At 49.5% G+C, this 16,328-nt stretch overlaps 1 protein-coding gene and 1 long non-coding RNA gene across 2 annotated transcripts; both read left to right on the plus strand.

Moving 5' to 3' along the window:
* Positions 1–224: 224 nt before the first annotated feature.
* LOC123356696 lies at positions 225–6,855 on the plus strand. Its single transcript, XR_006575403.1, has 6 exons — positions 225–262; positions 1,714–1,736; positions 2,959–3,074; positions 3,346–3,378; positions 6,055–6,137; positions 6,807–6,855. It is a non-coding gene; the product is annotated as an uncharacterized LOC123356696 (long non-coding RNA).
* A 23-nt stretch (positions 6,856–6,878) lies between these two features.
* LOC123356677 (zinc finger protein 436-like) lies at positions 6,879–15,629 on the plus strand. The gene is made up of 3 exons (XM_045000075.1): positions 6,879–6,933; positions 12,627–12,740; positions 13,096–15,629. The coding sequence occupies exons 1-3, from the start codon at positions 6,900–6,902 to the stop codon at positions 13,947–13,949; spliced, it is 1,002 nt and encodes a 333-aa protein (XP_044856010.1). The 5' UTR covers positions 6,879–6,899; the 3' UTR covers positions 13,950–15,629.
* The last annotated feature ends 699 nt before the right edge of the window (positions 15,630–16,328 follow it).

Here is a 16,328-nt window from a genome sequence, read left to right on the forward strand (position 1 = left end):
TCTCCATTGTTACCAAGCCGCCCTCTCCCTGTGATTGCAGAAACAGACGGAAGCCGAGAGGCAGAAGATCGTCTGGGAGTGGCAGGAGCTGCGAGGGTTTCTGGAGGAGCAGGAGCAGCGGCTGCTGTCCCGGCTGGAAGAGCTAGAGAGAGCCATTGTCCAGAGAAGGGATGAGGCCGTCTGCAGCCTGTCCTGGCAGATTTCCCTGCTCAGCGAGAGGGGAGAAGAGAAGGGGCAGCAGCTGCTGAGTGAACCTCTGCAGGTCAGACTGTTATTGCAATGATCATATGCACCGTTCCTATAGGCCAGGGGTTCTCAACCTGTGGGCCGCATGCAGCCCAATTAGCACAGCTGTGTGCTAAAGGGCAGCCCGTGGGCCAGGTCCCACCAGGTTCCCCGTCTGTCTGGTGCAGAGGAGTCTGGGCTGCCCCGCCACAGGTGCCAACCTTTGTTGGTGCCGGTGAGTGTTCGCGCCCCCGGCCCCGACTCTGCCCCTCCCTGCCCATATTGGATCCTTCCCCAAATCTCCGCCCTGGCCCCACCTCTTCCCCAAGCACCGCCACATTCCTCCTCCTCCCCGCTCCCTCACTCCCTCCCAGGCTTGCTGCACGAAACTGGGAGGAAGTGGGGAGAAGCAGGACGTGGCAGCCCGGTCAGGGGAGGAGGCGGAGTGGAGGTGAGCTGGGGCAGTCGGGGAGCTGCTGGTGGGTGTGCCACACCCACCAATTTTTCCCTGTGGGTGCTCCAGCACATGGCAGGAGTCTGGGGTTGGGGCTGCCTGCTGGCCCCACGGAGTCAGAGGTCTGCGAAATCTGGCTGGCCCCGCTAGCTACAGGGCAATCAGCCTGTCCCACAAGCTCCGGGTCTGGGGCAGCTGGCCCACCATGTGTGGCAGGGTCCGGAGGTGCCGGCTGGCCCCAGGGCAGCCCCACAACAGGGTTCCAGGGCAGGCAGCTGGCCCACCCCCCATGGTGAGGGTCTGTGGTTGGGGCAGCCGGCAGGTCCCCCGGGGCAGCCACGTGGCAGGAGTCTGGGCTGGGCAGCTGGACGGCCCCACGCAGCATAGGGGTCCAGGCTGCTGCTGCCCTGCCACCCCGTCCCTGTGGCCCAGGTAACACATTGTGTAATAAGTTGAGACCCAGTGCTGTAGGCACTTCTCTGCTCTAGACCTCAAAGCACTGTGCAAAGCAGGGTCAGGGGCATTATCCCTATGGAATAAATGGGGAAAGTGAGGCAGAGGGAGGGGCAGAGCCCTGCCCAAATCACATAGTAAATCTGTGGCAGCACCAGGGATGGGACCTGGGAGTTTGGGTGCTGCAACTCCAAGATTTTCTCTCCTCTCCTGTAAATGTCTGCCTGCATTTGCAGTGGAGGGTGAAATCCCCTCCCCCATGCAGAGGTCCCAAGCCAGCCTAAGGCCCCACTCACACCAGGGGGCTTGTGGGGCTCTCAGCACTGGGGGAATTTGACTCTCAAGACAGATAAATATTTTCTTCCTGTAAAGTGCCTGGGGAGAAACTTTCCCCTGTGGCCACCTCCCAGGGATTGCTGGGGCTGCTGAGAGCAACTGCTGGTAGGGAGGGGGAGATGGCACATGCGTGTCTGAAATTCCCTAAATACCAGAGACTCCAATGGTGATTCCCCTGCAGAGCAGGAGACTTGTCCCAGGCTGGGGAAGCCCTCTGACGGCCTCTTCTTTCTCTCCCTCTCTAGGGTGCTGGGAGCACTGGGGGAAGGTAAGTCCTGGGCACTGTCTCACTCCCCTCATGGTCTGTTAGGTCTGGTAACTGCACTGAATCCGGCGCTGCCCCCGCAGTGTGACACGCAGGCCTGGTGCCTGTGATTCTGTCTCCCCCTAGTGGCTGCCCCAGCAAGGGGCAGAGTCTGTTACTCTCTGGCAGCTGATGAGGTCACACCAGGGCTATCAGCCATATGGCCCCTGGGCCAGATCCAGCCTGTCTGGTGTATTTATGTGGCCGCATCACGTATCCAGAGTGTGCAGAATCTCAGTTTGCATTGTTTTAAAAGTACTTTTCTAGCTCTCCTGGTTACAAAGAAACCCTCCCAAATGGACACAGAGACAGTGCTGCCTTTTGGATTGTGCACACAACCTGAAACAGCGGCTCCGGGTGGTGTGAATGCCCTTGTCCTCTGTCCATCTCTTTGGAGTCTCATCTGAAATGATGACACTTTAATATCAACATTCAATATTCCACGGCTGATCACTTGAGTATGTGAAAGGGGAGGGGGCGGGAGTGAAGCCTTTGAAGGGTGGGTATAGGGGGTTGCTGTAGGGAAATAAAAACAGAGGAGAGACAGAAGAATAAGGAAGCAAGAGTTAAATAGAGAAAGGAGGGTGGGAAAGGAAGGGAAAGATCTGGGCTCTGTCTGTGTCCACATTGAGCATGTGGGACACACCCACTCTTTGGTCTGTGTCTCCTCCCTTTCCACGTAATCCCAGTGCTGGTGTCTCTTGTTGCTGGAATATCCCAGTGTGGGTGGTGGCTCTGCTCCCCACAGAACCAAAGTGTCCGAGAGAAAGTTCCTGAATCTGTCTTTTTTTTTTTTTTTTTAAATAATGGAGATATACCAATCTCCTAGAACTGGATGGGACCCTGCAGGGTCATTGAGTCCAGCCCCCTGCCTTCACTAGCAGGACCAAGTACTGATTTTGTCCCAAATCCCCAAGTGGCCCCCTCAAGGATTGAACTCACAACCCTGGGTTTAGTAGGCCAATCCTCAAACCGCTGAGCTATCCTTCCCCCCTAATTCCCCCCAATGTTTCCCATTGTCCCATCTCTCTGGGCCCATGGCGAGTACAGGGCTGAGGGCAGGTGACTCACCATTAGAATGACTGTCAGGCTACAAAGTTCAGATCCAGGTTTGCTGGAATTTAAGGGTTGCTGGGCTCAGGGATTGGGGACTGGACCCATTTCTCACCCTTCCTCCTTTCCCTAGCAGGGAGGATGGGAGATTTTGGAAGCCAGAGCCGGGGTATGTGGAGCTGGAGAAGAGACTCCACCATTTCTCTCTGAAAAGTTCCCACCTGCAGGAGGTGCTGCTGGGATTCAAAGGTGAATGGGAGTCCAGGGGTGGTGGTGGTGTCTCCTCTGGTTAGAGAGGACCCCCCCCCCCCGACCCTGGGGAGGAGTCGGGAACTCTAGTGATGTCACTGACCCCATGCGCCATCTGTGGGGCTGGCTCTATCTGCAGCGGCTGCATCATTGGCCTCAGTCTGCGTCACCATCTCATAGTTAACAGTGAATACATTAATAACCAAGGGGGAAGCTCCTCATGAATGCGGGGACCTGAATTCTCACCTCTCCCGTCCTCTCCTTCCCCTAGAGACGCTGCGACAGGAGCTGGGGAGTGACACAGGTACGTCTCTGTCTCTGACAGGCCATGGGGACATTTCAGACCAATAAACAGGTTAGCCACATGGCATCCTGGCCTCCAGTCCCGATGTTCCACAGCTTCCAGCTGCACAATGCAAAGCAGGGTGAGCCCCAAGACTGATTCACTCCTGCTGTAATGTCTGATGGGGATTCAGAGCGAATCCAGATCTTGGGTGTGTTTTCCTTTGGGGAAAGGAACAACAACCCGAATGGTTGAAATAGGATAAAACAAGGAGAAAATATCCAGACCCTGAAAGCTTCCATGAGTGACTGAAAATGGTCAGATGTGGCAGCAGAGTCTCAGGAGTGAGGAAGTGTGGAGCCCAGATGTACCATGTATGGACTGACTCTGGCTGAGCAATGGGGCTGTGTGACGGAGCAGAGAAACTGCCCCCTGGCACAGCAGGGGTTAAAGAAAACCTGTGGGTTCAGCTAGCCCGGCCCCGCTATCCCAGCAGTCAATGCCAGGCCTGGAGGGGGAGAAAAGAAGGGAGCCTGGCTCAGTTGAGGCAGGAGCTCTGTTTGCCTGCCTGAAGGGACGGATCAGTGACGTGCCAGCCAGTGGAGACTGTAGTAGGAAGTAGCCCAGGAAAACAGACCTCGACCCCCTCTGCTAGGAGGGACACCTGTCTCCCCTGTTTAGGGGTTCAACTACACAGGGACCTGGTGAAGAGGGAGGGCCCAGGTCCCCCGGCACCCCCTCTGACCAGTGATCTAGCCACTAGGCTGCCCAGCCACTGAAGGCCCTATCACAGGCTGGTTTGCTGCATACAGACTGGCTTTGAATGCGCATTTGGTACAAAGATGGAGCTGCTGTAGCACATGTTGGTGTTTCACACCCTTTTCACATTGGTGACCCCTTATTTGAAATCCTTTTCCCCCCGCCCTTGGGATCACCTGACATTTACTGTGACATGAGAATAAAACACGAATCAAGCCCGATCCTATATAACTTCCATGTGCGAGGGCTAAAAGTGCAGAAAGTGGGGGAGTGAGATTTTCTTTGTTTAAGGTCATAGTAAATCTGTCAGTATCTCACAGCCCATCTGGCTGCCTGTCATGAACCCCTGGGCGTTGCAACCCACCAGCTGAGAAACGCTGCACTGGATCCTTCATGATTTTGTATCCCTATTGCCTGTGAATGGGAAGAGAGTGTTACATTGTGTGTAAAGAAAGTCTGAATTGAGCAGCTAGTGGCTAGAGCAGATATGGCCCAACCCTGGGAAATACTGATTTCCGTGCAAGCCACATTCATAATCATTCAGAATCCTAGCTGTGATATTAGTAGGGCCCTTCGTTTTCAGTTTGATTTTAATTTTTCTGGGGAACTGATCAGTGTTTATTTCCCCAACAACAAAAACAGGTTGAAATTAATGCAAAAAAATATTCATTTTTCTGGGTAAATATTGGGGTTTATTTTGGTGGATGGAAAGAAAGGGGTGGGGGGGGAAGCATTCAGTAGATTGATCCTTTGAATTCCGTTCAGCGCATTTTGCTGCAGAACTAAAACAGAACTCAAAACACAAGGCCTAATCCCCAAATAAAACTTTTCATTTGAATGAACAGGTTTCTGTTGCAGACTTTCAACTGTTAGCCTATAAATATTTCCATTTAGTAACTGGGCTGCACCATTTGCAGCGCATACACTCAAGTTCATTATTTTCTCCTGGTTTTGTTTTTTTAAAACTTTTGAATACTTCCTTGTGCTCTGAAACCTATTCTGAGACAGATTTTTGTTTTCTTCCCATGTTAGGGTATCAGATCTTTAAACCATTATCTGCTAACAGCTGGAAATGTGCACGTGATGGGCACATAGATTCATCAGTACGTTCAGATGCGCACTCACTTGGTGCTTGCATGCGTACCTGTTTCTTTGTTGTGTGTATCTTCTAGAGTAATACAGTGCCTTTCTTCAACAGGCAGGGTAGCGTATACACACAGATTAATGTATTCTCGTAATGCCTCAATCTCATGTAATGGATTGTATTGTCCTAACAAAATAAGTTATTTTTTGTATATTTGATAAAAAAGTAGGGTGAAGATCAGAAAAAAACTGAATAATACTTTATTTTTCAAGAAAAATCCGTTTAAACGGAAAATGAAGGGGCTTAGATATTAGGCAGCCTGAAGCTGTGCACGGTAACCCTTTCACTGCTGTGTCTGTATCACAACCAGAGAGACTGACACACCACCCGTGTTTAGGAGAGATGGCGACGAGGCAGAGTGTCGAGCTGAAATGGCATTAGCTCTTGCAGGATAGGAAAGGCCGCCAGGAATAGACAATAACCAAGTCTCTGAGCCAGAAGGGGAGAGAGAAACGGAGGAGAAATAAGTGGGGAGAGAGGCCACGGGCTCTGAAACCTGCTCAGATCCAGTTCCTGTCTCAGCACTGCTCAGATTTTGCCTGGTCCCTAGCTCTGCGTAGTTCCCCCTCTGTTGGGGGAATGTGCCATCCTGGGGAATGTCAGGTTTAAAGGGTCTCAGTGGGTTTAGTCGTGGTGGGAGGGGATTGTTCTGCACTGCACAATGATGGAGCACTTTCTCAGTGTGAGAGTCTAAAACGTCTCTGCAGAGAGAGAGCCAGTGAGACTCGTGATGTGAAATGACCTAAAGTCTATTCTGAAATCCCCGCCCCCAATAACCCTTCTCCCCCTGACAGGCTGCAGAATAATATCCCCGGGTCATTCAGGATTCTCTCAGCCTGTGCGGGGAAGGGAAATATGTGCAGCAGAGCTGGCTCAGGTAGGGATGCTGAGGAAATTGCTGGGGGGTTTCTGCAGGAGCCAGAAGGACAATGAATACACAGGAAGAGGGAGTTTGATCTAAGGGTGGGAGGGTGCAGACAGTGCACAGGGTGGAGAAAGGGAGGGGGACAAAGTGTGATGAACCTGCTGGGATTTGGTAAATCTGGGGTCTAGATTCTAGGGGGTTGGGTGTGAAAATCCCCCTATTTGTGGAAGAGGGAACAAACCAGCCTGGGCTGGGAAAACTTCCCAGACTCTCAGTGCTGGAGGGTGAACCCATTAACCAGAAGTGGTTATGACATATGAAGGGGACACCCAGCAGAGGGGCTTAGGGAAGATGCCCCATCCCCTGACATCCAGCTGCTGGCAATGGGGAAGGTGTTGGGCTTCCTATCAGGGAACCTCCCTGGACCCTGCTGGGGGCTCCGTCTCTTGTATCAGCCTCTGGTAAGTCCGTGTCTGATGAAAGTTAAGACCTTGCTCCCTCTATCTGCTGGGAAGGATGAGGGGCTCTCTGTATCTCCCCTGACGCTAATGCTTCCTGGGTGCTCTGAGTAGGTTGTGGGTGGGGCTCTGCTTACTGTGTATCCATTTGCTACTCCATGAATAGTGAGTGGGATTGTGAGTGGGGCAGCAGATTCTAAGTGGCAGGCTCTTGCTCTTTCAGGGGCCGGTGACCTTCGAGGAGGTGGCTGTGTATTTCACCAGGGAAGAGTGGGCTCTGCTGGACCCCACTCAGAGAGCCCTCTGCAGAGACGTCATGCAGGAGAATCATCAGAATGTGACCTCGCTGGGTAAGGATTCCCATCCCCTCAGTTCTCAGAAGCAGAAATGCAGAGTTAAGGTTCATGTCACCTGTGACAAAGTGGGAATGTTCTTAATGTTTTCTGCTCTGCTGGACCCTACTCAGAGAGCCCTCTGCAGAGACGTCATGCAGGAGAACTATGAGAATGTCCCCTCGGTTCTTAGAAGGGGAAATTGTGCGCGCCATGATCCTGGCGGGTCAAGGGTTAAGGTTCATGTCACGCCCACAATGCAACTTCTGCTCTGTCCTGTTTCAGCATCAACATGCCTGTGACACGCACACTAGCACTCTGCCCTCCCCTGCTACAGAACACTCTGGGAACAGGAGCAGAACCGCACAAAGTCTAACAACTTCTCTTTGCTAAGGGAAAACTTTGATTTAGGTCTGGCACAGCAAACAGAATCTTCCAATCCTTGGCCTGCACTCAGAGATTGCGCCTATACCACATTAACCATCACAGACTTTCAGACTATTAACACGCGTTTGCCCGCCTCCTGAGGATTCCCTCTGAGTCATTACCTTCACTTACCCCTCTCTAAGCCCTGGAGACCACTAAGTACGTATGCTACTAGAGTGCTGACAATGCTTATGGAAAGTACCCACTCCATGCACATTTATGTTGCAACCTTCAATACTCGGCACTGAAATGAGGCATGCTTGCTTCTTCAAGGTTCATGTGCACCTCCCTTTATATCACAGTGACAGCTCTTCCAAGCTGCTCCAACTAATCACTCCATCATTGAATCACAGCTACAGCAGGAGGGCATGCAGATAAATGCTGGTATTCCCATCTGTGAACACAACACAAACAATGGCACGTTCTTAGTCCTTCCTCCTATCTATTGTAGATTCATAGATTTTAAGGCCAGAAGGGATGATTAGGTCATCTAGTCTGTTCTCCTGTATCACACAGACTGTTGAATTTCATCCAGTTACTGCTGTATTGCGCCGAATACCTTGTGTTTGACTAAATCATCTTCCAGAAGGGCATCCAGTCTTGACTTGAAGACTCCAAGAGAAGGAGAATTCCCCATTTGCTTGGTAGTTTATTCACCTTTGCACCCCCCTTACTGCACCATAGTCAGTGGCTAATGCCAGTTCCGGGGCTAGGGGGTGGGGTAGAGTTAAGGTTGTGTTGCAGGTGTGGTATGAACTTTCACGCTTCATTCCTTGGTTTTCAGAGCTATAAGTCACCGTCCACTTTCTGGAAGGCTGTACAGCAGCACTTGGCAACCTTAATTCTGTATGACAGAAGTTAATTAACTGTGCCTACACTCGAGATTTTGCTTTTAAAATTGTTTTGGTGTGATTCTTCACACCTGGGCAAAGCTCCAAGAGGAACTCCTGGAGAATGCAAGAGGAATGCTGCTGTCTCACAAATTGGGCAGAGCTTCTGGGAAATGCTGGTGGACATTGTGGCAGTATTTTCTGACCCACTGAACACACCTGATAGAGCTAATGATGGTGCAGGAGGAGGAGGATGATACGGACACGGGATGCTCAGATTGGCTGCTGCTACCCATGGCTCTCGGTGTAGCTGCTGACGTCCTCTCCCTCCGGCACTCCTGGAGCACGTTGGTGGGATCACATCGTCATGCAGACTTGGGGTGAACAGCAATGGGTGCAGAACTTTTGCATAAAGAAAGTTACATTTCTGGAGCTTTCTGAGCAGCTTGGCTTGACCCGCCAGGATCATGGCGCGCACATGACAGCAGCCTTACCGGTCCAGAAGGGGGCAAGGGGTTGCCATGGAATGTAAGCAAGAGGCAGATTTGTCCTGTCCAGCTACTTTTAAGCCCTGGTTACATTGGCCAACATCATGGCTGGGTGGCCCAAGTCTTTCTGGGATGCATTGCATGGTACCATGGAGGGGACTTGGGCTATAGTGGGGGTGCAGCAGGAGCCTGCCCCCTTGTGGCGGTTAATGAAAGCAGCCACTCAGACTGGTCTTTTTGCTGCACTCTGACTTCCTTCCTCAACCAATGTTCCTGTTCCAGGAACGGCGATGCAATTGTTGGGAATCATTAGGAAAGGGATAGATAGTAAGATATAAAATATCGTATTGCCTCTGTATAAATCCAGGGTGTGCCCATGTCTTGAATACTGCGTGCAGATGTGGTCGCCCCATCTCAAAAAAGATCTATTGGAATTGGAAAAGGTACAGAAAAGGGCAACAAAATGATAAGGGGCATGGAACAGCTTCTGTATGAGGAGAGATTAAAAAGACTGGGAAATTTCAGCTGGGAAAAGAGGTGAGTAAAGGGGGATATGATAGAAGTCTATAAAATCATGATGGTTGTGGAGGAAGTGAATAAGGAAGTGTTGTTTACTCCTCTCATAACATGAGAACTAGGGGTCACCAAATGAAATGAATAGGCAGCAGGTTTAAAACAAACCAAAGGAAGTATTTCTTCACACAATGCCCAGTCAACCTGTGGAACTCCTTGCCTGAGGATGTTGTGAAGGCCAAGACTATAACAGGGCTCAATGCAAAAGCTCAGGAAAAAAAATACTGGTGGAATCTGAAAGAAAAATTGAATATTTTGTGAAACTGACCTTCAATATATTGTGAGAGGGAATGCTGCAGATTCCAGAAGCTCCATGGCCATTACTGTGTGAATCGCAGTGAAAAATCCATACAGAAAATGGTAACTTGAAAATCACAATTTTGCTTAAAATTACAAAACATTTTGGGCTCTGGAGGAAGTGATATGGCCAGGACCTACTCCATAGGCCTTCTCTGTCATTTCAAGCATTCCACATTTGGGAGGACACAATAGTTCTTGTGGTTCCTGAATGGCAAAGAGAGATTTTATTCCATGCCTTTGGTGGCAAGCCGACCATGTATGCCATCAAAGTATGCTAATTTATGGTGACTGAACATCACATCTGTAAGGGAAGTGGGCTGATCCGCTACTGAGGACACCCTGGAAAATAACCCTTCCCGGAAATGTGACTGTATCTTGAGTGTCTGATACGGGAAAGGTTTGCAGCACCTAGGACTGGGGCAAAATTCATGCGGGAATCAGCAGGATACTGTGTTAACATCTGAATGCCTTATGGCCTCCCGACGGCTTTGAATACAGGCTTTTATGGCTACATGCAAACACATAAGCTATGAGGGACTCATAAGGAACTCTGCATAACCCCCCTCCTATTGCTGGACCCCTCAGCTGTATTTCAGACAAATGGTTTTGTCACCCCTGGACTCCACTGAGCTAAAATGGACTCCATTCCAGCTCCCCACCCCATACAGTTCCCTGTTGACACAGCAGGGTTGGGACGGAGCAGCGTATTGACAGCGAAGGCAAGATCAGGTTTTTATTGTTAAGACCTTAGCAAGAATATGAGTTTCTAGCAACGTTTTATTTTTAATGCATGTTTCAGTGTTTGTGCTTCCCAGTCTCCAGTTTGAATTGCACGTGGTGATGGAGGGCGCAGGGGGAGGCTAAGGTGTGCTGGTGGTGATGGAAGTAAAGGCAGGGTGGGTGCTCCAGGAAATGGGGGTGCTAGCAGTGCGGGAGGGAAGGGACACTTTTTGGCAGGAGCGTCTGGGAGGTGGGAGCAAGGACTGCTTGGGGGAGAGGGATGCAAAATGGTTGGGGACATAGGTGCCAACTGCGTGGGTGCTCTGGGGCTCAAGCATGGGAAAAAAATAGGGGGTGCTCTGCACATGCCAGCCACAGCTGTTGGGCGGCCCTAGGGCTGGCTGCTGATCAGCTTTTCGGCAGCTGGTGGGAGGCACTCAGCCGTGGGTGGAGAGGAGCCAGTGGTGGGCAGGGGGACCTTGGGGGAGGGGGCTGAGAGGACCAAGAGAAGGGTGGGTGTGGAGGGACTGGGGGAGGGAGGGGAGCAAGGTGGGAAGAGGTGGGGTGAGAGCAGGGCCTCAGGAGAAGTGGGTGGGGGAGGGCGAGGGTGTAGCACCCACCGGGAAAAATAGAAGTCTGTGCCTGTGGTTGGGGAGCAGGAACTTTGAGATGACTGGTAGTGAGCAGGGCTGCAAGCCATGGGAAAGGAGGAACCAGTATAAGGAGTGAGTGCGTCTGGGGTCCCAGGAGGTGGAGAGGGGTGGGAGGAAGGGGCATGGGTGTATTAGTGAATGACAGGGCTAGCTGAGTCTCCATCCCCTTCCTCAGCTCGCTGAGTCCCCCACCCCAATCAGGCCTCGTGCCGTTCTCTCTCCTGGAGCGGAATTCTGCAGTTCTCCTGCTCCTAGACCAGGGGCTCTGGGCTACAGTACCCCAGAGATGCACCATGCTTACCCAGCAGGCCAGGCTGCGTGCAGACACCTTCGTCAGTCTGCGATCGTTTGTGTACGGTCACAAAACAGCCTTCTTCACGCCAAAGTCATGTCTATTTTGCAGTAGGAATCAAGGGTAAGAGAAAAAAGGATTTTAAAATAACAATCTTCACGCCTGTTTGTCTTACCCCACTGGTCAGCTAGGCAGGTGTGACCCAGGGGGAACTGTGGTAATAGTTTTATGATGCCGATGTCTGCCTCAGTTTCCCTCTGTCCTTTGCATTGCTACCTGGGGTGAAAAAAGGATTGATCTGCTCTTGTGGCAGGACTGGAGATTTGAGTTGTTTCTGTCAGGTAGCCGGCTGGGTGCACCAAATGAGTCATTAAAGGACACACTGAAGCTGACCCAGATCAATGCAGAATCCAAAGAGACAAAGTCACTCCCCATGGCTAGGACATTTCCACATGGTAACAAACAAGTGCAAGGAAAGAGAATCCCCCGCTCCCTCCTCTCAGCAGGGAAGCAGAGCAATGGGCTAAGCTGGAGAAGGAAGGGGAAAGGTGGCAGGCAACTGGGCTCTCTCCTAGGGAGGTGGTGGAATCTCCTTCCTGAGAGGTTTTTAAGATCAGGCTTGACAAAGCCCTGGCTGGAATGATGTAGTTGGGGATTGGTCCTGCTTTGATCAGGGGGTTGGACTAGATACCTCCTGAGGTCCCTTCCAACCCTCATATTCTATGATTCTTACTGTCTTAGACTCAGACTTGCATGTTTTATTTTATTTTACTTAGTAATTCACTTTGTTCTGTCTGTTACTACTTGGAACCACTTAAATCCTACTTTCTGTATTTAATAAAATCACTTGTTACTTATTAATTAACCCAGTACTTGGGAGGGCAAACAGCTGTGCACATCTCTCTAGCAGTGTTGTAGAGGGCGAACAATTTGAGTTTACGGATTTATTTGGGGTTTGGACCCTCTTGGGAGTTGGGCGTCTGAGTGTTAAAGACAGAAACACTTCTTAAGTTGCTTTCAGTTAAGTCTGCAGCTTTGGGGCACAGTCTGTGTTGGAGCAGACTGGCGTGTCTGACTCAACTAGACAGGGTGCTGGAGTCCCAAGCTGACAGGGAAAGCAGGGGCAGAAGCAGTCTTGGCACATCAGTTGGCAACTCCAAGGGGGTTTCTGTGATCTAACCCATCACAGGTGGGGCTGCCAGTGGGCGGGAGGTGCTGGGAGTGGAGGTGTGGGGAGCTTATGGGGAGTGCTGATGTATTACGGTGACTCTTTGGTAAATTCTGGCTCCTTTTCAGGCTCAGTTTGGTCACCCTGATCTAGGGAGCTCGCCCCAGCATATTGCAACTTCCGAATGGGCTGGGGTTAAAATAATAGAATTTTGGTGTATGACAAATCTACGAACCCACCGGATTTTCTTTCCCTCTGCAGAGTTTCTGCTTTTCAAACCTGATGCGATCTCCCATCTGAAACAAGAGGATGAGCCAGGGATCCCAGATCTCCATGATTCAGAGGAAAGAGAGATTGTGAGAGGTGCCTGCATAGGTGAGAAATCATTAAACTAACTCAAAACCTGTCTATGTCTGAAGGACACAGCTTGGATTCCCGACAGAGACCTTGTGAGTTCTCCGAGTTCAGGATTGTCCCCAGCAGGTTTGTATCTTCAGGGCAGATGTCGCTCATGACTTCCTACCCATCCTGAGTGACATCTGGCAGTAGCTCCCTCCTAGACTTTCCTTCTCCTTGAGCGTTTGGATGAGATTTACAGGAAGACTTGATCTCCCTCACCCCTGGGGGAAAGACTTTGGGGAAATTCAGTTCCTGATTCATTCCCATCTGTCCAGCACTTATTTTGGTTTGATCTCCCCTGTTTCTGAGGCATCTCTCTCTATCCCAGCAGGTGATGGGATGGTGAGTGAGAACGAGGAGAAGAAACCTCTGCAGGAAGATGCTGAGCAAGTGGAACCACACAGGGCATTGCTGCAAATATCTCAGGAGGACGTGTCCAGGAGTCATGAGCAGAGAGAAGGTCGTGAGAGTCAGCACAGGCCAGAGAGGAAGCAGGGAAACAAGCCAATGGAGAAGACAAATAGCTCCATTAATTATTGGGGACCTCATGAGTACCTTGAGGAAACCATAGCCGAGCACAAAATCCACACAGCAGAGAGAAATAACCCATGCAGTGAGTGTGGGAAAAACTTCAGTAGACGCTCTGACCTTATTAAACATCAGAGAATCCACACAGGGGAGAGACCTTATGAGTGCTGGGAGTGCAGGAAAACCTTCACTCGCAGCTCAAACCTTATTGCACATCAGAGGATTCACACAGGAGAGAGACCCTATGAATGCTGCAAGTGCGGGAAAAGCTTCATTTGGCGCTCAAGCCTTATTACACATGAGAGAATCCACACAGGGGAGAGACCTTATGGGTGCTGTGAGTGCGGGAAAAAATTTATTGAGAGCTCAAAGCTTAGGAAACATCAGCGAATCCACATGGAAGAGAGCCCCTTTGAATGCTGCGAGTGCAGGAAAAACTTCACTCAGAGCTCAGATCTCATTGCACATCAGAGGATCCACACAGGAGAGAGACCCTATGAGTGCGATGAATGCGGGAAAAGCTTCGCTCGGAGCTCAGACCTTATGCGACATCAGAGGATTCACATGGGAGCCAGACCTTATGAGTGCTGTGAGTGCGGAAAAAACTTCGCTCGGAGCTCAGACCTGATTAGACATCAGAGGGTCCACACAGCCTAGAGACACTGTAGGTGCTCTGAGTGTGGGAAAGCTTGTCTCAGAACCCAGCACTTCCTTCTCATCAGAGAATTTGCAAGGGAAATAAACACCCCAAGAACTTTATCAAGGGCTGACATCAGGGTTTGTTTGTTTTTTCTTCACTAGTTTTTGCTAATTCCCTCTTAAAAGCTCTTTGAACTAGGTGGGTTTCCCATTTTTCTCTTTTGTAGCTCACCATTCTTTGGGATTAATCCTCTGCTCCATTCTATCAACTCCTTTATTCTGTGTGTCATGGGAACATGTCTCCCTATTAGCTCTGGGGGACAGGGGTGACCTAAACTAGCTCCATCAAGATAAAATTACCTGGCCCTCATCTCCACTCGGATTTCCCATGGCCTTAGCTAGCTTAATGTAAAACCACAACTATTCCTGCAGTAAAGACATAGCCTGTGTATAGTAGTTGGGGGTGTCTAGCAGGTTTACTCAGAACTTCACCAGTGCTCCATCAGTTTTCCTTGTCTAAACAACCCCGGAGCATCTCATTGCTACTCTTCCTCCCACTGTAAAGTGATTGTTAGAGTCACCAAGTTCCCCTTTCAGCACAGATTCCCTCATTCCCATTTTTCTCACATTGCCGTGGATTGTGCTGAACATCAGTTATTTTTGTACCATTTTCTTACTTAAAATATATTTAATGATAACAAATTCTGTGACACCCAAAGAGTCGGTCCCCAGCCTGTAGCGGTGCATAGGATTCTTCCGTCCTAAGTGCAGGGCTCTGCACTTCTCCATGTTGAACTACTTCAGATTTCTTTTGGTCCAATCCTCCAATTTGTCTAGGTCACTCTGGACCCTATCCCTCTCCTCTAGTGTATCTACCTCTCCCCCCAGCTTAGTGTCATCCACGAACTTGCTACTGGTGCCATCCCATCATCCAGATAATTAATGAAGATGTTGAACAAAACGGGCCCGAGGACAGACCTCTGGGGCACTTTGCTTGATACCAGCTGCCAACTAGACATGGAGCCATTGATCACTACTCTTGAGCCCGACGATCTAGCCAGCTTTCTATCCACCTTATAGTCCATTCATCCAATCCATGCTTTTTTAACTTACTGGCAAGAATACTGTGGGAGACCGTATATCAAGGTATATCACATCCACCACTTTCCTCATATCTACAGAGCCAGTTATAAGATTTTGCAATCTTTAGTTGTGTCATAGGTACCAATGAAAAATAAATTAAACATGAATTTATTGGTTAAAGAGTAAGACGCTAATGATGTGCTAGCCTGAATTTTATTGGTAAACTGAAGTATATGTTTTTGTTACTAATATAGGCAATGGTGGTTAATGCTGAAAAGTTTATTTGGGATAATTTATCCCCCTTGGACAGAGGAGTTTTGACATCAAACCTTCCTCCAAAGCTTGGGGTGGGGAAAGCTTGGGGAAGTAATGGAACTGAGAATACAAACTCCATAGAGAATTTAATTATTGTATTTCAAATGGAATTCATTTGGATAAGTGCTAAAGTAAATGTCTGTAAAGAGGAAAACAACTTAAGGACACAATTTGTGTGACCTTTTCCCCTAGTTAGATTTTGAGGATCATGGAGTTCCCACCTTCTCTTGTTTGCAAAGGAAAGACGTGAGATGTGTCATGAGATACACACACTTATTAATAAAGATTGTGATGGATGCATGACAGTGAGTATTTTATCTTTTAAAAATTCCTGAAACCCTTTTTTTTTGTGTGTGTGCTGAGATTCCTTTTCCTTCTGAGGATGATAGCTCTTAGAGGAAGGGTATTTAACCCTCAAGCCAGGTTATGGAATCAGCTCAAAACACACATTGTTTTTCTTTTACTTTTTTTTTCCTACCAACACAGCGGTGTTGGTAGTCAACAGGATTTGGAAAGGGCCTTTCCAGCGTGGAGCCAAGGCAGTCTTCCGTTGATGGATATTTATGTAGACCCAGTCTCCTGGTTCCAACGAGTGGCAAGGTTGCACAGGATCCTTCGGTAATGCTTCCTTCACCTGTGTATAAAAAGACTTAACACATTTCATTAGTGCCTGACAATACTTAAGCATTATGTCATCCATCAAATGAATGTCCATCTGAGCTGGGGTTAGTGGGGGTGCAGCTGGTAGTCACATTGGGCGTCCTGTCAAAATTTCATGAGGGCTGAGTCCAGTCTTTCGATTGGGAATGGCTCTCATACTCATCAGTGCCAAAGGAAGGGCATCTGGCCACTTTAAGTTTGTCTCAGCACAAATCTTGGCCAGTTTATTCTTTAAAATCCGGTTCTGGCGTTCCACTGTCCCAGCAGACTGTGGGTGGTGAGGGCAGTGAGCTGCACATAACTCCTTTACAATCTGTCCAGTAAAATGAGTTCCACGAT

This window comes from Mauremys mutica, chromosome 26, assembly GCF_020497125.1.
Source record: "Mauremys mutica isolate MM-2020 ecotype Southern chromosome 26, ASM2049712v1, whole genome shotgun sequence".
In the NCBI taxonomy this organism is placed as follows: domain Eukaryota; kingdom Metazoa; phylum Chordata; order Testudines; family Geoemydidae; genus Mauremys; species Mauremys mutica.

Coding starts and splice junctions, on each gene's coding strand:
- LOC123356677 (XM_045000075.1), top strand. CDS start 6,900: ATGCAGGAGAATCATCAGAATGTGACCTCGCTGG. Junction 6,934..12,626: donor TCAGAATGTGACCTCGCTGG/GTAAGGATTCCC, acceptor TTCCCTCTGCAG/AGTTTCTGCTTTTCAAACCT. Junction 12,741..13,095: donor TGTGAGAGGTGCCTGCATAG/GTGAGAAATCAT, acceptor CTATCCCAGCAG/GTGATGGGATGGTGAGTGAG.